At 49.2% G+C, this 22,007-nt stretch overlaps 1 protein-coding gene across 8 annotated transcripts in view; it reads left to right on the plus strand.

Moving 5' to 3' along the window:
• The window catches only part of rad51b (RAD51 paralog B), a 745,951-nt gene that overhangs the window by 521,628 nt on the left and 202,316 nt on the right, over positions 1–22,007 (plus strand). For all 8 annotated transcript variants that reach the window (XM_038783679.1, XM_038783690.1, XM_038783709.1 and 5 more), the window contains one exon: positions 9,824–9,942. In XM_038783679.1, coding sequence (XP_038639607.1) covers positions 9,824–9,942 — 119 coding nt within the window. The remainder of the gene's footprint in view (positions 1–9,823; positions 9,943–22,007) is intronic.

Here is a 22,007-nt window from a genome sequence, read left to right on the forward strand (position 1 = left end):
TCCGCCACCCCGCAAGATCAAGCCGCCATGTCTTGCGGGGCAGCGGAGGGGAAGACGGCAACCGCGCAGGCGCGGGATGGAGCCATCAGCCATCGTGACGCAGCCACGCATGCGCGGGTTGGAGCCGGCCAACATGCGCATGCGTGGCTGATGTCACTTAGACGCCGCCGTCGCGTCATTCTCGGCGCGCCGCCTTGACGCAAGCGTCAACCGAGATTTACGGAGCACCACTCCTAGCCACCCGGGTGGGGGTGAATAAGGTGAGAGGAGCGGCCTCCGAGGCTGTCGTGAAACTCGGCCGAGTTCACGACGGCCTTCCCGATTCCGCGTGGGAGCGGAGAATTCCACCCACAGCCTTCTTTACAGAATACCATCATATTCCCAAAAATATTATTTTAAAAATCCATCTTCACACTTGCTAATATTTTTTCATATCCTCTCTTTGCTTTCCTAATTTCCTTTCTTACTTCACCCCTGTGAAGTATACTCCTGTAGACTTTCTTTCTTTGTATTAAGCTTTTCATGACTGCTATAGGTTTGCTTTTTCTGCTTTATCTTACCCTATATGTTTCTGGATAACCAGGGGGCTCGATATTTGGCAGTACCATCCTTTTTCTTTGTGAGGACATGTTTACACAGTTTTCCCTTCCAGTAGCTGTAACCAATCTACTTTCGCCAGTTCACCTCTCATCTTTGTAAAATTTGTATTTGCCAAATTTTGAGCTTTTATTTCTGTTCTACCTTTGACCTTTTCCATAATGATGTGAAACCCACGTAGGCACGGGGAGAATGTGCAAACTCCACACAGACAGTGACCCGGGGTTGGTATAAAACCTGGGTCCTCAGTACTATATTTGAGGTAAGATTGTTCTGCCATTCAAAGCAATCATGGTTGATTCAACTCACATCCCTCGCTGTCTGCTTCCCATATTCCTTGATTCTCTGAGAGACCAAATACCTTCTGTCTTAGCCTCAAATATATTCAACGATAGAGCACGTGGGTTGGAGAATTCAAAAGATCCACAGCTCTTTAAGTTAAGTAATTTCCCCCTTAAGTCCTGAGTGATTGGTCTCTTATCCTGAGACTGTGCTCCTGTGTTTAGATTCTCCAGCCAGAGGTGACACCCTGTCATGTCTACCCTGTCAAAATCAGAATCTTAAAATCGATGCAAATTACTGCGGATGCTGGATGTGGTGCTTGACAAAGAATTGTCCAGACTTGGAAATTTAGCTCCGCTCTCTCTCCACAGATGCTGTCAGACCTGCTGAGATTGTCCAACATTTTCTGTTTTTGCTTCAGAATCTTGTATGTTTCAATGAGATCGCCTTTCGTTCCTCCAAACTCCGGAGAATACAGGCCCAATGTACTCAGCCTCTCATCAAAGGACAACTCTCACAGCTCCGGGACCAGTCTTGTGAACCTTTGCTGTACTAACTCCAATGCAATTATATCCTTCCCAAATATGGAGACCAAGGATGGAATTTAATGCGGTCCCCCATGGCAGGTTTGGTGTGGAGAGGACATTTAATCCGATGGGAGGGGACCCTGCTACATTCCCACCTCCACCCCAATTAAGTCCATGGCAGGAGGCCCCTTGGACAACCTGTCAAGTGCCTGAGTGGCACTCAATTCACCGTGCCTTTCCTAAAAGAGGCTATGTAAGTCCCTCGCCGGCTTTCCAGCCGACAGTGGAGACCCCATCGCATCCATCACCTAGACCACTGTTTCAAAATTTGTGGATGAAATGAAACTTGGAAGTATTGTGAACTGTGAGGAGGATGGTGTAGAACTTAAAGGGACATAAACAACTTGGTGAAATAGGAGGACAAATGCCGTAAGAACTTCAATGTGGAAAAATGTGAAGAGATTCTTTTGGTAGGAGGAACATTGAGAGACAATATAGAATATAAAATAAAGGGTACAGCTCTAAAGGGGATGCAGGAGCAGAGAGGCCTGGGTGTGTATGTCCATAAGGTATTGAAGGTGGAGTACTGCATCAAGTTCTGGGTGCCGCAATTTAGGCAAGATGTGAAGTCGTTGGAGATTGTGCGGAATAGATTCACAAGAATGGTTCCAGTGATGAGGAACTTCAGTTATAAAGATAGATTGGAGAGGTTGGGACTGTTTTCCCTCGGGACGAGAAAGCTGAGAGGAGATTTCATAAGAGGTATTCAGGATCATGCGTTCCCACTCGTGAAATGTTAACCTTTATTGCGAGAGAATTTGGGTCCAGGAGTAGCGAAGTCTTGTTTCAATTGTATAGAACCTTGGCTAGGCTGCACCTTGAGTACTGTGTGCAGTTTTGGTCCCCTTATAGGAATGATATTTTTCCCATAGAGGGAATGCAACGAAGGTTCACCAAACGTGTTCCCGGGATGGCGGGAACTATGGGGAAACTGAGCTTGTATTCTGTAGAGTTTCAAGGAATGAGAGGTGATCTCATTGAAAGCTACAAAATAACTAAAGGGACGGAAAGGATGAATGCAGCTAAAACATTTTCCTGGTTGGGGTGTCTAGAACCAGGGGACACAGTTTCAAAGTAAGGGGGAAGCCATTTTGGACCAAGATGAGAAGGTTTTTTACTCGGAGGGTTTGGAATTGTCTGCCCCAGAGGTCCGTGGAAGCTGAGTCATTGAGTCGGCCTAGATTTTGGGCAGCACGGTGGCGCAGTGGTTAATGTTGTTGCTTCATGGCGCCAAGGTCCCAGGTTCGATCCCAGCTCTGGGTCACTGTCCGTGTGGAGTTTGCACATTCTCCCCATGTCTGCGTGGGTTTCACCCCCACAACCCAAAGATGTGCAGAGCAGGTGGATTGGCCACGCTAAATTGCCCTTAATTGGAAAAATGAATTGGGTGCTCTAAAATTTAAAAAAAGAGTCTGCCTAGATTTCTAAATATCAATTACATAAAGGGATATGGGATAGTGTGTGAAAAAGGCATCGAAGTGGATGATCAGCCATGATCTTATCGAATGGCTGAGCAGGTTCGATGGACTGAATGGCCTATTCCTGTTCAGCTCTGTTCTCTCTCTACAGATGCTGTCAGACCTGCTGAGATTGTCTCGCATTTTCTGTTTTTGCTCCTGTTCCTCTGTTCCTCGCTCTGTATTGTCACCAAACAGATATGTTAACTCTATTTCTTCGTCCAAGTTGTTAATTTGTAAATAGCTGAGGCCCGAGCACAAATCCTTGTGGCACTCCACTAGACACTTCCTGCCAACCATAAAATGCTCCATCTATACCATCCTGTCCATTAACCAATCCTGTAGCCATGCTGATGTATTACCCTAACTCCATGAGCCTTAATCTTGCTTATTAACCTATTGGAATGGCACCTTATTGAGAGCCTAATGGAAATCCAAGTATACTGCAGCTACTGGTTCTGATTCATATACCTACTAGATACATCCTCACCACTACCTTCTCGAGAATAATTAGGGATAGGCAACAATTGCCTGTCAGCAACACTCGCATCCCATGAAAGCATAAACAAAAATTCTAATAGATTTGTCAAACACGAGTCTGACCTACTAACCCGTCAAGCAGATTGGAGCACCAATGGGGGCTGGCGAGTGCCAAGGCTGGGCATGTTAGAAGACCAGCATCAGTTCTCTAGGACTCTGTTCCATTTATTTTTTTAAATTGTTAGATCCTCTGGCTACTTCGCCCCCAAGCCACTTCTACGTCACCTCATACCCCCATGATCCTCCATGCCATCATTTACCCTCCTCCCACCCATGTAATCTACATAGCCACTCATGAGATACCTACTATGGCAAACCTCAGGAACCATGTGAAGATGAAAAAATAAATAAACAAGCTTCTAAAAATTTGTAGAGTTCTCACTCATACATATTTAATACAGAAAAAAACTGTAATTCAAAGAGTTCAAATCCCCCGAAGTGGAGAATCTATTACAGAAACAAGCTAGGCTCTAATCAGTAACAGCAAAAAAATCATTTAATAGCTTTGTAAAACTGTCAATCCAAAATGTGAACTCAGCCAAAGGTGAACTACTGAGATAAATATTTTTGGACCTTTTGAAAGCCAGTCAAGGGCAGCACGGTGACGCAGTGGTTAGCACTGCTGCCTCATGGTGCCGAGGACCCAGGTTCGATCCTGGTCTCTAGTCACTGTCCGTGTGGAATGTGCACATTCGCCCCCACAACCCAAAAAAATGAGCAGAGTAGGTCAATTGGCCACGCTAAGTTGCCCCAAAATTGGAAAAACAAATTGGGTACTCTAAATTTATATATAAAAAATGAAAGACAGTCAAGCATTTATGCTGGGTTCAGCTGTAATGGCAGAATCTTGGGAAATTTAAACAGTGAATATTTTTGAAACTGCAGGAACAGATGGTAATTTAGTTTTCCTAAGCTTCACCAGGTAGCCCGTCAACAAAGCATTCTCGCTAAATTTTGTTTTACCGCTGCTGTTGTAGCTTAGGTTTTTATAAGGCATGGGGTTTAAATAAGCTCAGATCATTACAGTTAAATAGACCGCATCTGCACTTCAAGAGCGTTTAAGTCTCCTCCAGCAGTTTGTGACTCCAGACTACAGGTTAAGGCTCTTAGAACAGCAATAATGGGGTGTGCTTAAACTCAGCGCTATTTTCAAATGGCCATGTTGTGTTTGAGTTTTCTCCCTGTGAGAATCATGTTCCACCCCTTTCCCCTACCAGCAAAATGATATTGGTCAGAAATGAGGATGATATTTTTAAGTCCAGGTCCCACTTGCAATTTATAAAGATCTCTGGAATTGTCCCAATTCCATGAAAGATTGAATATCTGCCATTTCTTCAATGCACATGATAATTCCTTCTGTCTCTGCTTATAAGGGACCAACATTTACATTAGCTATTCTCTTCCTTTCTAAATGCTTGTAAAAGCTCTTACAATCTGTGTACATTTCAGGATCCTTTGCTCTCGTATAAAAGATTTTCCCTTTTTTAATCATCCTTTTAGATATCCTTTGTAGATTTCTAAAACACAACCAATCCTCAGACTTATTACTGTTGTCTGCAACCCCGTTGGTCTCTTATTTTATATCCTTTGGAGATTAATCTCTGTCTTGGAGATTAGGTCTAAACCATTTGAGCCACTAATTCACCGACCTGAGTGCAAATGTTTCACACATTTAGATAAAGAACCTTTAATTTAATCTTTTTGCCATTATTCCTTGCACAGGTTTTAGTCGCTGTTGCACGATTACGATTGGACTCTTTTCATGTCCCACTACGCTTTTCTTTACCCACATCACCATGCTGCTCTGGTGCCTCAACCTTTCTCTTTGGAGTTCTAAATCTCCCTGTCTCCCACCACCCCTTTTACAATCAAGCCCTGTAAACAGCCCTGGTTGTATGATTTGGCAGGACACTAGCCCTGACCCAGTTTAAGTGGAGCCCATTTCAGCAGAACAGCTCCTTCTTTCCTGGTGCCAGTCCCAAAGTTTAAAACCCCTTCTTCTACAACCTTATTTGAGCCACTCATTTAATTCTCTAATCTGCTTGACCGTTTGTGAATCTGCATGTTGCTCATGTAACAATCTAGAGATTATCAATGTGGGAGGGCTTTGCATTTTTATTTGGATCGTAACTCCTCAAAGCCTCTCTGCAGAACATCATCCCTGGTTCTACCTATGTTGTTGGTTCCTATGTGGATCATGGCAAATGGATCCTGCTTCTCCCACTCCAAGTTCGTATCTAATCGCGTAGAGATATTCTTCATCCTGGCATGGGGAGGCACCACAACCTTCAGGGCTCCCGGCCATGGCTGTGGAGAACAGTATATATTCCCCGACTATACTGTCAGCTATCACAACCACATGCCTTTTCGCTCTCCCCACTTGAATGACATCCTACATCATGACCAGCTTGCTCATGTACTTTGCAGCCCGTGCTCTCATCCACACATATGGCAAGAACCATAGAATCCTGACAGCGCAGAAGGAGGCCATTCGGCCCATCGAGTCTGCACCGACCCTCTGAAAGAGCACCATACCTAGGCCTACTCCTCCGCCTTATCCCTATTTTTATCTCAAGTTTCCAATGTTACGACACCCGGGGCTAGTGCGCGGTCAATTCAAGCCCCATGTGTGCCGGAGTCACACCACAAGTGAATTAGCCAATAATTCTTATAAAAATACCCAAAGACTTTGGCCCTTGGCTGCCCAATAATTACAGTAACCACATACCTGTTGGTCAGAGTCAAGGTCCGAGGCTCCTCCATTATTACTTGATGGTTTCCCTTCACACCTGCCTGACTTGCACCACACACTCATGTCCAGCTCTGGAGTTCTACTTAATCTTAGGTGTGTGACTACCTCCTGGAACAAAGTGGCCAGGTGACTGTCCTCCTCCCTGGTGCCCCACAATGAATGCAATTCAGATTCCAGCTCAGCAACTCTGAGCAAAAGTTTCTCAAGCTGTAGACACCGGCTACAGATACGTTTCCCCAGGACTGCAGTGCATGCCACAGAATCAGTTGCAGTTACAGCACACCATCCGCCCTGCCCTATCTGTCTTAACTTACTCATTTAATTAGTCAATACTTTAGTGAGCTAAGGTAATAACAAATTTCAGTCTCCTAGCGTCCAGGCAAAAAATGAACACTCAACAACAAGAGGGTAGGGCGGATGTGGGGGAGCCTGGTCGAGGGCAATAAAACTGGCCGGGTCAGTGACATGGAGCCCTGATGATTGTAACCATTGGGCTTCATTTAAATCAATCATCCCTGAGTTATGCCTGACCCCTGAACAGATTTGCTCCCTGGCCAGCAGCTGGGAGTAGAAACATTTGTGCCAGCTGGCTGCAGTCGGGGACTGATGGGACTGGTCCCCAGGAGTCAGTGGAAGAAGGGTTTTGAAGGAGATGAGGGCAGCGATAGTGAGTTGACACTGAGGCTGGAGGACTGAAGTCCAAGAACTCCTTGAGGGATTAATGGGGAGCACTCCTGCCCCTCCTCCCCAGAAGTTCTGAAAGGAACATACCTTTAATATTTACCCTGGTCAGTCACCACCTCGTACCATAGACCTACTTCCAGATAGCCAAGATTGAGGACTCTTCCTGACACTCGGGCCTTGTTGTGCTCCCGCTCAAGCGAAACGAGGCCGGTGAATAGCGGGAGAGGTCGAAAACGAGAACCGTGCCAGGCGGCAAACAGTTTGTGATGCAACCTGCCCTCTCCCGTAGGCAAAATCGGGATCATGCCGTAGCGAGGTGAGAAACCAATTATCACCACTTAAGCCCTATTTCAATACAATTAACGAGAGCTACCCCAGATCCAAAGGTCTGCCATGATTCATCGGCCTTCCCAGCAAGTGGTCATGCTGGCATCGATTAGTGCTCCTTTTGAAAAACGTGAACATTGCGGAAGGGCTTCTGCAGAGAGCCGAGGAGATGAGTAGCCATCTTTGCTCACAGGCAAGAGCCCGGGGGCACTGGGCTTGTCATCCCAGCGCTCGGAGGAGGGTGGGGCGCCGAGGTCCCAGGTTCAATCCCGGCTCTGGGTCACTGTCCGTGTGGAGTTTGCACATTCTCCCCGTGTTTGCTTGGGTTTCACCCCCACAACCCAAAGATGTTGAGGATAGGTGGAATGGTCATGCTAAATTGCCCCTCACTTGGAAAAAAATAATTAGGTACTTTAAACATTTTTTAAAATAGTGAGTACTTCACACCAAGGGGGTCCCCATGGGTGGGCGGGTCATGTAGCATGTGGGAGTCATTGCCTAGCGTTCCAATCACACCTTGTTGCCTGGGCACTGTGTTTGAACATTGCGGGAGGCAACATCACGCATGCAGCAGCCAAGATCTGAACACCCAAAGGATGGGTCACAGCTCTGGGGCTGGAGGGTAAGTGAGTGCTACGGGGGAGGGGTGGGGGAGAGATGCCTGGAGAGATGGGCCAAGGGTTCGGAAATCAGTCCACATTGCTGAAGAAACTGACAGAGGTGTCAGACTGCTTATGGTCAAAAGTTTTTAATGTGTCACAGGCGTCCAACAATGCCCCACTTTCCCAATGGTGCCGCTCCACTCTCCCCACCATGCCCTCACCCCATCTACCCCTCCCCCAGTGTCCTCAGTGATCCTCAACGTGCTTAACCTTCCTTGCTTCACTGCTATGTCTAGCTATGTTCCCAGGATGCACATCTGAGGTGGAGGTAGCCAGTTGCTTACCACATCCCATGGCCTTTGATGCCCGAGCGGGCATCCTCTGGGGCCAGATACCTCAGTGCACTTGTTGGCTAGACATGCACAGCCCTGCCGCCCTGTCCCATGTGCTGATCACGAGACGCTGCCTCATCAGAGGGGTGGAACCCGAGGGAGCTGATGGCCACCATAGCCCTGGCGGTTCCCTGATGTCTGCACCATCGTGACGACGATACTCCTCAGAGACTGGGCTATGCTCTGCAGCGCCATGCTCTGCAGCGCCTCGGCAATGCTCACCTGCGACTGAGACAAGCTCTGTAGCGCCTCGGCCATTCCAATCTGAGAACGGGACACATCCCACAGAACTTCATCAAGGTCAGTCTGGTACTAGGTCACATACCCCAGGACATTCTGCCAAAGCCCTCAGCCATGGCCGTCACAGACTGCACCACACCCGGGACACCTGCACTAATGGTGACAAAGTCATTCACCAGATTCTCCACTGCGGTCGCCACCCCAGCATTGTTGGCCTCTGTACCACTCATTGCCGGCGACATCTCCCGCACCTGTAGCCTCTGGCACTCCTCCAATTCACCGTGGACCTGCTGGAGTAATGCTGACATCTCCCTCTGAATGCCCCGGCCTCTTCCTATCATCTCCATCAGCTCCGGGTAATCCTGTTCCAGAGGCTCGGCATCAAGCTGGGATCCAGCTGGGTCCTGGGATCCAGCAGACCTCTGACTGCTATCTCACTTGGGGGTTCCTGCCTCCGTCTGATGTACATCAGCAGCAGTGTGGTGCTCACCAGATTGTGCCCCAGAAGCCTGGCCACTAATATTTCCCACTGAGGTGCTTGTATCTGCGCTGGTGGAGGGTGGGGATAACAGCTGTGGAACGTCCGAGGTGTTCTCCTGGGAGGGAGGGGAGGGGGCCAGCCGGGATGGCCGGTGCCATTGGCTGGGGGACCTACGGGACAATGGACGTGTGGTCAGTGGGAGGGATGGGTCAGTCAGTATGGCAATAACAACTCACGTGTGTCCGGTCCTGTGGGTGGGGCCTGGCGAATCCTCACCTCTGTGGCATCAGCCAACCTCCACATTGGTGACCGCTCTGTCCTCGGACAACCCCGTAACCTCCAAGACCTGTTCCTCAAAGTTTTCATTGTCTGACCTAATATCTCCTTAGGTGGCTCGGTGTTTATTTTGTTTTATATTGCTCCTGTGAAATGCCACGGGACATCTCTTTGCATAAAAGGTAGTATATAAATATAAGTTGTTGTATATGATGAAAAGCAGGAGGGTTCTCCCTGATCACCTTGCCAATATTTATTGCTCAATCAACACCCCAAAAGACAGATTAGCTGGCCATTATCACATTGCCTTTGTGGGATCTTGCTGTGAGCATATTGACTGTTATTTTGCTACATTCTTGCAGTTTATAGAAGTGTTTAATTGCCTGTGAAGTACCGATATCATGAAAGGCGAGATGTGAATTAAAGTTTTTTCCTCCTTTATTCTGCACGTAACCTTTTCTTATGCCTGACCTAGGAAGTGCTTGATGTTGACACTAGGTGTCGGATATGCATAAAATAAAAGAAGAAATGAGGAGCTAAAATACCAAAACGTAAAGCTTGTTCGCATGGCTTCTGTTGATTGCTTTCTGTGTTTTGTCTTTGCAGATTGTGGGGTAAGCCCTGATGGGGAAACAAGCTATGCAACAGCAGCCTTGGGGAACACATGGAGCCATAGTGTCAACACCAGGCTTATCATGCAGTATCTGGACTACCACAGCAGGCAGGTGAGGTTTGCAGAAACTGAGAGCCTGGGTGGGGGCGGAGGAAGCAAAGCCTCTTGTCATTGTGGGTTGCCACAAGAGTATCAAGAAGTCAACCACAGGGGGAGATAGGCGGGCAGAGCGTGGCGAGCTGTCAGGAGTTAGAACGAAGAAATGTTCTCGAATGCAGATTGAGATAAGCTGTAAGGGTGTACTACTTCTCAATCAGACTGGTTCCTGTTTATCCACCGATTTTGCAACTCACAAAGGCACATTAATCAGGTGTAAATAAGTGTCACAAACCCATTCTTTGCCCTTAAAGACACCATATCTTGCGATAACAGTACATGCATAATCACGGGATTGCAGTCTTATAGATTTCAGAGTAGAAGGTCTCTCGTGCATGGGCAGTGTCAAAACTACATTGACGATAGCCTTGCCTCTGAATCAAAAGATCATGGGTTGTTCAAGCTCCACTCCAGAGATTTTAGGGCACAATCGAAGATGACACTCAAGGGCATTACTGAGCGAGTACTTCACTGCCGTAAGTGCCATCTTTCGAATGAGATTCCCCGCTGGGTCACTGTCTGTGTGGAGTCTGCACGTTCTCCCCGTGTCTGCGTGGGTTTCCTCTGGGTGCTCTAGTTTCCTCCCACTGTCCAAAGATGTGCAGGTTAGGTGGATTGGCCATGCTAAATTGCTCTTAGTGTCCAAAAAGGTTAAGAGGGGTTATTGGGTTACGGGGATAGGGTGGAAGTGAGCGCTTAAGTGGGTCGGTACAGACTCGATGGGCCGAATGGCCTCCTTCTGCACTGTTATGTTCTATGTTAAACCGAGGCCCCTTCTGCCCTCTCAATTAAAAATCGAGACATAAAAATATTCCAAGGAAGAGCGAAAGAGTCGCTGGTGTCTTGCCAATATTTATTCTTCATCAGCATTAATAAATACTTTCTGGTCATTATCACATTGCTGTTTTGTGGGACCTTGCTGTACACAAATTCTATAATAATCACTGCGCTACTATGGTGTCTGGGGACCCTCGGCTGGGAATGGGGGACTCTCCGCAGGGATGGACCGCCATAGGAGGGGGGGGGGGGGGGGGGGGCTGGATGGTAACTGCTCCCGCTCCAGGAGCAACTCTTGTCCCTGCCTGTCTTCCCCAACAACCACTCATAACCCCCGCCGACTGCCAAAGCCTCTGGCCGTATGGCTGACGCTATTGCTAATAGGGAATTGGAAATTGTGGTTCAGTGAGCACTTCACACAACCCAAGTGGATTCCCATGGGTGGGTGGGCCATGCAGCATGTTGGGGACATTGCCTCGCATTCCAATCACCCTTGATGTCTGGACATTGTCTCTGAATACTGCAGGGGGCAACACCACACATGCAGCAACCAGCATCCGAAAATCCAGGGGATGGGACACAGCTCCTGGGACATGTCCACAGCTGGAGGGTGGGTGGGTGCCACGGAGAGGGGGAGATGCCTGGAGAGATGGGCCAACGCTTTGAAGGTCAGCCCGCATTGCTGAAGAAAGTAGCAGAGGTGTCATAATGGTTGTACACATGGGTGTTTAATGTGTAATATAATTCCTTACTCTCCCAATGGTGTTGCTCCCCCTGTCCACTCAACCCTCACCCCATTCCCCCCACTTCCCAAACCCCCCCCCCCTCACCCACTACCTACCCACCCCCAGTGCCCTCAGTGATCATTGATGTGCTTTGCCCTCCTAGCTCGACCACTACATTGTGGTGTCTCCCCAGGATACACATCAGAGTTGGAGGCAGCTAGCTGCTTACCTTGTCCCGTGGCCTTCCATGCCACTGGCGGGTGTCCTCTGCGGGCTCTGAGACTGGAGGGCCCTGGCTCCCTTGTCGATGGCACATGCGCAGCTGTGCCGCCCTGCCCCGTGTACTGACTGAGACTTTCTGTCTTGCCAGGGGCTTCCTGTCTCCACCTGATGTACATCAGCAGCAGTGTGTTGCTCACTAGATTATGCACCCAAAGCCTTCCACTCACGTTTCCCACCGAGGTGTGTTTATCTGCGCTGGTGGAGGGCGGGGATGACAGCTGTCCTGCGACTATTACGGAAGCATCCTCGGAGCTCTCCTCCGAGGTGGTCCCCTGAGAGGCTGGAGAGGGGGCCACACGGGATAGGCCGACGCCATCGACTGGTGGACCTGTGGGAGAATTTACATGTGGTCAGTGGGAGGGATGGGCCAGTCAGTAAGGCAATAACAACTCATGTTTGACAGGTGTCCTGGATGGAGCCCGGTGGTTCCTCACCTCTGCGGCGTCCGCCAGCCTCAGCGTGGGTGACCGCCCTGTCCTCAGCCACCTCAGTCACCACGTCATGCTCCTCGAAGCTGGGGAGGATTCTTAGGCCTGGCAGTTTGGGCCCTCTCATGGGGATTATGGGAGAGCTTATCCTCAGGAAACACAGAGAGGGCATTGTTAGCCACACATGTGGTGGTTGGGGGGGGGGGGGGGGGGGTTTGGGGGGGGGGGGGGGTTTGGAGGTGGAGGGGGGATTGGAGGTGGAGGGAGGGTTGGGGGGGTTGGAGGTGGAGGGGGGGTTGATGGTGGAGGGGGGGTTGGGTGGGGGTCACATGGTTAGTTGGGGGGTGGATGCTCCCTTGGGGATGTACAGGTCTCGAGTGGGGGGGGGGGGGGGGGGGGGGGGGGGGGTGGAACGTTGGTGTCTCCTCACTCGTGCTGCCCGATGCAGGCCGCTGACCCTTTTTCGGCACTGGAGGCCAGTCTACCTGGTCACACTCCCGGTGCTCACAGCTGTCGCCACCTCATCCCAGGCACTGGCTACCCTATGGCTGACCCTCCGTGACCCTCGGGGGAAACAGGACCCCTTTCCTGGCCTCCACAGTGTCTGGGAGCCTTCCCAGGTCAGCGCCCCCGAATCGTGGGGCTGGTCTCCTGGGCGCTATTGTTGCGAGCTGACTGGGGTTGGCTGAGCAAGTGCAGTTTAAATGCTGATCGACCTTGTTAGCGGGGTCCTGGCAAGCGCAGTGCCGATGAACTGGCTGGCAAGTCTGCATTTGCAGTGAGAATCCCGTGTGACCTTGTTAAGTGGACCAATTAACGTTGAATAACGTTGCCGGTCTTACTGGGCCGTGCGCCGGGAAGCTTGCGGCAATTCCCGCTCACTGCGGCAATTCCCTGCATCAAGTGAATCAAATATCAGGCAGGGAATATTTGACAACAATAATAATAACCTTTTATTGTCACAAATATGAAGTTACTGTGAAAAGCCCCTAGTCGCCACATTTCGGCGCTCGTTTGGGTAAGCAGGTTCGGGAATTGAACCTGCGCTGCTGGCCTTGTCCTGCATCACAAACCAGCTGTTTAGCCAATTGAGCTATACCAGCCCTTCAGGGAACTGTGATGTTTAGATTTGCGATGGAAAAGGCCAAGGTGCAATCTAGAGCAAAAATATTTATTTGGAGGCGGGCCAATATCAGTGGGGTATGGTCAGACCTGTCCCAGGTAATTACAATCAAAGTTTGACAGGCAAAACTGTAATGAAACAATTGGCTTTCAAGAGGAGGTGGTTTGGGTACAATCGAAGTATTTTCCCACGAGGGGGGAAAATTAGGACAGGCAAAGCCAGAGCTGTCTGCGTGACACAAGAAGTGGAGGGTAAGACGAAGCAGAAAGTATGACCAGTATGACAATTGAGAACCAGGCTGAATATATAAAGTTCAAAGGGGAAGTTCAAAAAGAAATGAGGGCAAAGAGAGTTTTAGAAGAGACTGGCAGCTGACATAAGAGGGAATCCACAAATCTTCTTTCGACATTAAAAAGTTAAAGGAGTAGTAAGCTGAGGGTGGGGGGGGGGGGGGTGTCCATCAGGGATCAAAAATGGGAACGTCATGGAGACAGGGGGCATGGATGAGATACTAAATATAATCTTTATTGTCACAAGTAGGCTTACATTAACACTACAATGAAGTTACTGTGAAAAGCCCCTAAACGCCACATTCCGCCTCCTGTTCGGGTACACGGAGGGAGAATTCAGAATGTCCAAATTACCTAAGAGCCGACCTATGGACTTGTGGGAGGAAACCGGAGGAAACCCACGCAGACACTGGGAGAACGTGCAGACTACGCACAGACAGTGACCCAAGCTGGGAATCAAACCTGGGACCCTGGCGCTGTGAAACAACTGTGCTGCCGTGCTGCCTATGATTAGAACATAGAACAGTACAGCACAGAACAGGCCCTTCGGCCCTCGATGTTGTGCCGAGCAATGATCACCCTACTTAACCCACGTAACCGGTATACCCGTAACCCAACAATCCCCCCATTAACCTTACACTACGGGCAATTTATCATGGCCAATCCACCTAACCCGTACATCTTTGGACTGTGGGAGGAAACCGGAGCACCCGGAGGAAACCCACGCGCACACGGGGAGGACGTGCAGACTCCGCACAGACAGTGACCCAGCCGGGAATCGAACCTGGGACCCTGGAGCTGTGAAGCATTGATGCTAACCACCATGCTACCGTGAGGCCCCATCCCCGTGTCTGCGTGGGTTTCGCCACCACAACCCAAAAATGTGCAGAGTAGGTGTATTGGCCACGCTAAATTGCCCCTTAATTGGAAAAAATAATTGGGTAATCTAAATTTATAAAAAAAAATGATTACTTTGCATCAATCTTTACCAAGGAAGAAAATACTCCCAAAGTCAGAGTGAAAGAACAAATAGTTGAAACACAGGGTGGGCTTAAAATTGATGAAAAGGTATTAGAAGGTCACCAAAACTGATGGGATACATCCAAGGATACTGTAAGCAAAAGCAGGAATTGGGGAAGCATTGAACATCGAATCCTTCGATTCAGGGATGGTGCCAGAAAACTGAGGAATTATAGATTTTCACCCTTGTTCAACAAAGGCAATAAGAGTAAGCCCTGAAACTGCATTCAAGTCAAGCTAAACTCAATGATGGGACAGCTTTTAGAAACGATAATCCAAGCCACAATTAAGTCACTTGGACAAGTGTGCATCAATTAAGGGAAGCCAGGCAAATCACTTTTGGCTAACTTGTTGCTTTTTTTGATGAGGCAGCAGAGAAGGTTGATGAGGACAATACAGTTGCGGCACTTTATCAAACGTCTTTTGGAAGCGCAAGACCATCAAGTTGAAGCCAATGGAATAAAAGGGAAAGTGGTTGCACAGATAGGAAGTTAGCTAAGTGGCAGGAAGCAGAGAATAGTGATGAAAAGGTTGTTCCTAGACTCCAGGAAAGTATACAATGATGTTCCCCAATGATTAGCACTAGGAATACTGTTTTCTTGATGTACAACAATGTGCAGGGGACAATTTAAAAATGTGTTGATGATGCAGAGCTTGGAAGTATTGTGTACTGAAAGGAGGATAGTGAAAGAGTTGAGGACAGACTGGTGGAATGGGTGGATACCTGGCATTTAATGCAGAGACGTGTGAAGCGATTGATTTTGGTGGGAAAGACAAGGGGAGGTAATATAAAATAAACGGCGCAATTCAAAAGAGACTGCAGGAACAGGGAGATCTGAGACTATATGTGCACAAATTGCTGGAGTTGCAGGGCAGATTCATTTCATTCATTTCATTTCATTTAGATTGAGGAAGTCATTGAAGAGGAACACCATCTTCATGAATAGAAGCTTAGAGTACTAAAGCAAGGATGTTATGATGGATCAATACAAAAACATTGATTCGGCCTCAATTTCTGGGCACCATTCTTTTGTAAGGGTTTGAAGCCTTGAGAGAGAGTGCAGAAAAGTTTCATGAGACTAGTTCCGGGATGAGGGACTTCAGTTGTGTGGATAGATTAAAGAAGCTGGGGTTGTTCTCATTGCAGAAGAGAAAGTTGAGAGGAGATTTGATGGAGGTGTTCAAATCATGAGGGATATAAACAGTAGATAATGAGAAAGTTCCCATTGGTTAAGAACTTAAAACTGATTTAAGGTGATTGACAAAAGGACCAATGGTGACATGAGGAAAAGCTTTTTTTTAGGCAGCGAGCAGTTAGGATCTAGAATGTACTGCCTGTGTTGGGTGGAGGAAGATTCAATCATGGTTTTCAAAAGAGAATTGGATAATTATCGGACAAGTGCTTATTTGCAAGCTTATAAGGCTTATAAACTGATAAAGATTAGGTGGATTGGCCATGCTAAATTGCCCTTAGTGTCCAAAAAGGTGAGGTGGGGTTACTGGGTTACGGGGATAGGATGGAAGTGTGGACTTAGTTAGGGTGCTCTTTCCAAAGGCCGGTGCAGGCTCGATGGGCTGATTGGACTTCTTCTGCACTGTAAATTCAATGATTCTATGAAGGAAGGAAGTGGGACTAACAGAGTTGCTCTGACAGAGAGCCAGCACAGCCAATGGGCTCCACTATGCTGTAACCATGCTATGAGTCTAGGGCTTGATTGTGGGGCCACCATTGTATATGTCCTCGAAGCTTCTGCTAGATCTATGGTGGGCTTCATTGATGTCATATGCTCCATTCTGCATATTGTTGGTGCATTTTTTACTCAAGCTGTTGTTTGGTCCACTATTTTGTGAATGTTTGTACTAAAGCTTGAAGATCGACAAATATTGGGCGGGATCTACTGGCCGCATTGTGCCTGAAAAGTGGTACTACCTGACCGGGAGACCGCACTTCTGGGATCTACCCGGCTCACCATACCTCGCTAACTCCAGCGCGATCTCGCGAGAAGTTGCAATGTGAATTGGGATCACTTTCTGGCAAACCTGCATATTACACTGAGACAGCAACCCTCACTCTAACATGCGTTCCTGAGATCTAACCAAGGTATGGGATCTAACTCCTTCGCCTTAGAGACCTCGAGCGAGCGCCGTTCAGTACTGGTCTCCACGAACAGAACAGCACTCGTGGGGGTCTCCCAAGAGATTGGAAGCCCCTAGGTGCATGCCCTCTGGGCAGAGTGGTACCCTGACACTTCTGGCACCATCTGGGAACCCCGACACTGCCAGTCTGGCACCCTGGCAGTATCACCTGGATGCCAGCCGAGCATTGCCAAGGTGCCCAGGTGGCACTGGCAGGTGTACTGCTAAGGTGGCAATTTTTGTGTGGCGGTGTGATCAAGCTGAGGTGTACCCTGTGCAGGTGTGGGGGCATGCGGGGGGGGGGGGGGGGGGGGGGGGGGGGGGGTCCGGGGAGCTCCTGAAAGTGTGTTATGGTCGGTGGGGGGGATGTCGTGTTGGGGTCTCAAGAGATCAGAAAGCCATTTAAAAGTGTCATCCAATCTCTGGCTGCACTAAGGAGTTCATGCGAGGGAAAACACCCGGCTAATCTCGTATGCTATGGGACTCTGTCCCCATTCAGGTAGATCGCACACAAGCCCCTGGCACCAAGCCGCGTCCCGCACACCCGTATCAAACCCCCCTACACCTGGAGGGCGGCCGAACTCTCACCCTGCCCCACATGTTGGCACCAATACCACCCGGCATCACCGGATGCCGTGGCCACTGAGGCCACCAACTGTCCACCCCCTGGGTTGCATGAGTTGGACCGTGTAACACTGTCGTTTCCTTTTCCAACCTCCCCCCCCCCCCCCCCGCCACCCCAGGAAAGGCCGCTCACAACCGCCAGGAGCAGGAGAAGACAGGAGAGGGACCTCTGGACCTGCGGCCCCTCACCATTGCCGAGCAGGAGGCCCTGGACGTGATTGGCGGCCCGGGCGAAAGGGAGGTTGCCAATGTGGATCTCAGCTGCAGGCGAGGAAGTGAGACCCCTTTTAGTTGCGGTTCCCCATGACACGTGTGCCAACCCCCCCAACGTCACCCTCACACCGAAACCCCCCCACCCCCCTCAGCCTACAGTACGCTGACTCCCACACCACCACGCTCCAGCCCACCCACGGGCCCGCCCCCACTACCCCCGGCCTGTGGTCTAATCGTGTGTCTTGTGTCTAATAGGACCTGCTGGGGATGGGGCGGGTCCATCTGGCATCCCCTGTCCCCCACCAGTGCTACAGCGGATAGGCCCCCCTCCCCCCCATGATCTGGGCACCAACGCTAAAATGCAGCTCGGTTACCAGCTCTCCACCCAAGACTCCGTAGACCCCGGAGCTCGGGTTGTAGAATGACAGTGATTTTCCACTACAGCTGCCTCCAACACCCTCCACCATCCCAGAGATACTCACCTTAGTTGAAGAGGATCATGGGACATTAGCTGGTGCGCACCACACAGTTGACCTGGTACAGAGGTGGAGGTAGGAGCAACCAAGTGGGTGGATGGTCAGAGGGAGGCCAACCCAAGGAATCAGCTGCCGTCCAGACAGGTCTCCAGGTTCTGGAACAAACACTCCAATCTAGCCAGGGACTACATGAGGGATTGTCAGCGAGCGTCTAGCACCTGCAAGTGCAATTGGAGGAGTTCAACCACTTGCAGCAGGAGCAGTAGGTAGTGCCGACAATGTGTGCCATTCAGGCCAACACCGCACGAGTGGCGTCCCCGGTGGAGGCATTGGGGGCGACGGTTTCGGCTATAGGTCAGCTTGTCCAAGGCCTGGGCCTTTCTGCAGGCAGTGGCTGAGGCTAAGGAAAAGGTTGCCGCCTCACATGTCCAAGAGCCACCTGGGAATTGCAGCGGTGCTCCTGAGCATGGCCAGTCACAGCAGGCCATAGCTGGGAACGTCGGCGGCATTGCCCAGGCACTGGATGATGTGGCACAGATGCATAGCGAGATGGCTCAGCCATTGGCTGATGTGACAGAAACCCAGGTGGTGGCACAGTCACAGTGTGATGTAGATGCCAGATGGAGATGGTCCACTCCTGTGCTCAATGGCTGCATGCAGACCCTGGTTGAGACCAGGAGATGGAACCCATGCCGGTGATTCCCGCAGGGGAGTTGCCAGAACCCTGCAGCACCTCGCACTCTCTCCCCCCAGGAATCACAGCAGGCCGCTTCCAGTCCTGCTGTATTGCCTGGGAAACCACCTAGAAATAGCTTAAGGGCCCGTAAGGCCAGGAAGTTAGACACCAGTTAAGTTGGCATGGGTGCTGAGCACAGTTAGTTATAGAGGCGAGGGCACAAATATGTATATACTTGTTCACATTAAACACCTGTTTCCACCATTACAACCTCCCTCAGTGCTCTGTCTGATGAGTCTGAGGGGTGGGATGGGGTGGTGGTGGGGGAGGGGGTAATGGGTGGATGTTGCAGGGGGAATGGGTGGACCCTGTGGGTGGGCTGGGCTTTACACCCCTCCGACCGTCCCCACCACCGCCACCCCAGGGATTTGGTGGGACCGTGTGATGGAAGGCCAGCTCGCATGCAGGGATCACCCAGTTGGTCAGTGGAAAGTGCCACCGTGGGCATGAGTCAGACGTTGTCAAACGATGTGGAGCACCGGAGCTCATCACAGAGCGGGTTGTCATCATCCTCCATCCTGTAGATCAGGCCCAGTGTTACTGCCAACTCAGGGCCCGCACCCCGTAGGGCGACAGGTATGTGTCATGGAGGGAGTTTGCAGGCGGGGGGTGGCTGGCGGAGGAGGAGTGAGGGGGTGGGATGCAGTGTCCATGGCCCGGGATTATTAGTTATTTACAATAACTTTCATATTCATCACACGGTAGATCCCAACTGGATGTGCCTTGCCAGTGCCTAACTGGCCGGCTTTATACTATACATTTTTTGGACGTCCCCCGCCCCCTTAATGGGGGAGCTCATATTCTGTAAGGTTGACGGGGAAGTTGATTGTTTTCACCAAGGAAGATACTTGCGGGTTATAACACTAGGTGACGGTGTTTGCTGCACAGAGGGTCCACATAGTTAAAGTTGAGGCAATCCTGGAAAATGACAGCAGTGTTTGTGTAAAATACATGGGCCAGACATCCCACCTGTTGTAACTCTAGCATTGATCACATACTTGGCAATGATCCTAACTTGAGATTGTCACAGCTAAACCGAAACTTGCAGTAGTTTTCTCCACGTCATCTAAAACGATGGTGTACATTTTGCACACACCACGCTTTCAGGTAAATTGCTGGTTTCTGAGAGATACGATTACTCTTTACAAGATGAAGTACTCTTTCCAGTGTGCTACCGAGCTGCTACATGTTGTGCAATTGAGAGCAGAATATAAGTTTAATTGATCATAGACCAATTCACCTCTCATTGACCTAAAAACATTTCTAATTTTTTATTGTGTATAGAAAGCCAGGGTGACCTCTCATTGCCAAGGTTGATTTGTCTTTAACTAACCTGAGCAAAGTATGTCGATAGAGGCTTGAAGAGGAAGAGTGCACATTGCACACAACTGCACATGTTGCACAATGGTAAACTCCCTCCTATGTTACTGCACCAGTACTGAACCTCATTTTCTACCTCTTGGGTGATGCATGTTGGCAAGCTGCAGAACTGGGGCAATTGCCGTTAGTCCTTCTTACATAGACATAGTAATGGGATGATGACCAGATCATCTTGTTTCAGTGGCGTTGATTGAGGGTTAGATATTCGTCAGGGCATTGAGGAAAATTCCCCTCTTCTGTAGTGTCGTGGAATCTTTTCTCTGCACCTTCGAGAGCCGATTGTACTTTAGTTTAACATCTCATCTGATTGTGCCATGCTCCTTCTGTACTACACTAGATTGTTACCTTAGGTTATATTATCAAGTCTCTGGAATGGTACTTGACCGTCACAACCTGATTCAGAGGTGTGAGAGCTACTGCTTTATGGGTGGTGGGGGATTTTAGAAAAGAAAAATTGGCTGGGGAGTGCTCTTTAGATGTTTACTGCAATTACAGAAGGCGGTCTCTGGTTGTGATCTCTGTATTTGTGCAGCAGAGCTTTGTAATGAGCCCACATTGCTGGTAAACGCATTTAATCAATGTAATTTCATACTTGCGGCTTTACTGATTTGCAGACAATATAATGTACTGCAAAGTGTTTTGTTTTAACTTCTTTGTCTGAGAGCAATGCCACGGGAAATGAGTTATAATCAAGGTAATTTTATACCAAAGCGCCCTTGGGGAAAGATCCCAGGCAAGGAGAAAATTGCACTCTAATCTGTTAAAGAATACAAACTGTAGCATGAGTTGTACCAAGATATTACTTAACTCCGGGAGGGCACAAAAAAATACCCCAGCGACAGAGGATAATGGAAAGAAAAAGTACAAATGCTGCCGATCTGAAATAAAAACCGATCCTGCTAAAAATAAACCGCCAACTTCCTGATATCTTAAAGGAAACGTTTGGTATGGGACTGACCTCTGGATTACAGGCCCAGTAACATAACTGCTTCGCTACTGCGTGCTGATGTAGTACTCATGTTACAGGACAAATACTCTGGATAACGTGAGTTCCAATCTCACTCCATGACAGTTTGAGAATTTGAACCCATTTTTTAAAAAATTCTGCAAATGAAAGGCACTACCATTAAAAGTGATTGTTATTTTTAAAATATGAACTGGCTCACGGATGTCCTACAGGAAGGAACCTGCTGTCCTTACTCGGTTTGACCAATAGGTGACTCCAGTCCTACACCAACCTCTTAATTGCTGTCTGGGCTAGTCCAGCAAACCACTCGGGTGAATCAATCATCGGTTCAGGGAGAAGCCCCATATCAGTTAGTCAAAGCCTGTCTTACCATGATCCCATATCCTGAGAATGAATTACAACAGATAGATCTGGAGAGATCACCAGTGTGACACGATTGACACAATGGGCGCAATTCTGCCAAAAAATTTCTACATTAATCTGTGGCGGGTTTTACAGTGAGTTTCCCACTGGTTCTGCCGGCGAGTTCCCCACCGTTATTCAATGACACTTTTGTCACTTTTTCGGGCCTTGGGGAGTTTCTCACCGGTTTAGCCCACACTTAGAATTTGTTTTAGCACTGGGGAGCTGAACTCGAGATTGGGTGCCCCGATATGTAAGTGAGCTTATGGGTGTCCCCCCCCCACCCATGGGCAATGTAAACCCCCCCCCCACAACATGGACATTACCCCACACACCGCCAATGTGAGGACACGCCACTATGGTGTCCCAGGGGTGCCCCCTCTTCAGGCCCCCCAAGCCTCTTTATAGCATCCCCTCCCTTCCGACACCCCACCCATCACCT

The sequence above is a fragment of the Scyliorhinus canicula genome, chromosome 2, assembly GCF_902713615.1.
Source record: "Scyliorhinus canicula chromosome 2, sScyCan1.1, whole genome shotgun sequence".
Taxonomy (NCBI): domain Eukaryota; kingdom Metazoa; phylum Chordata; class Chondrichthyes; order Carcharhiniformes; family Scyliorhinidae; genus Scyliorhinus; species Scyliorhinus canicula.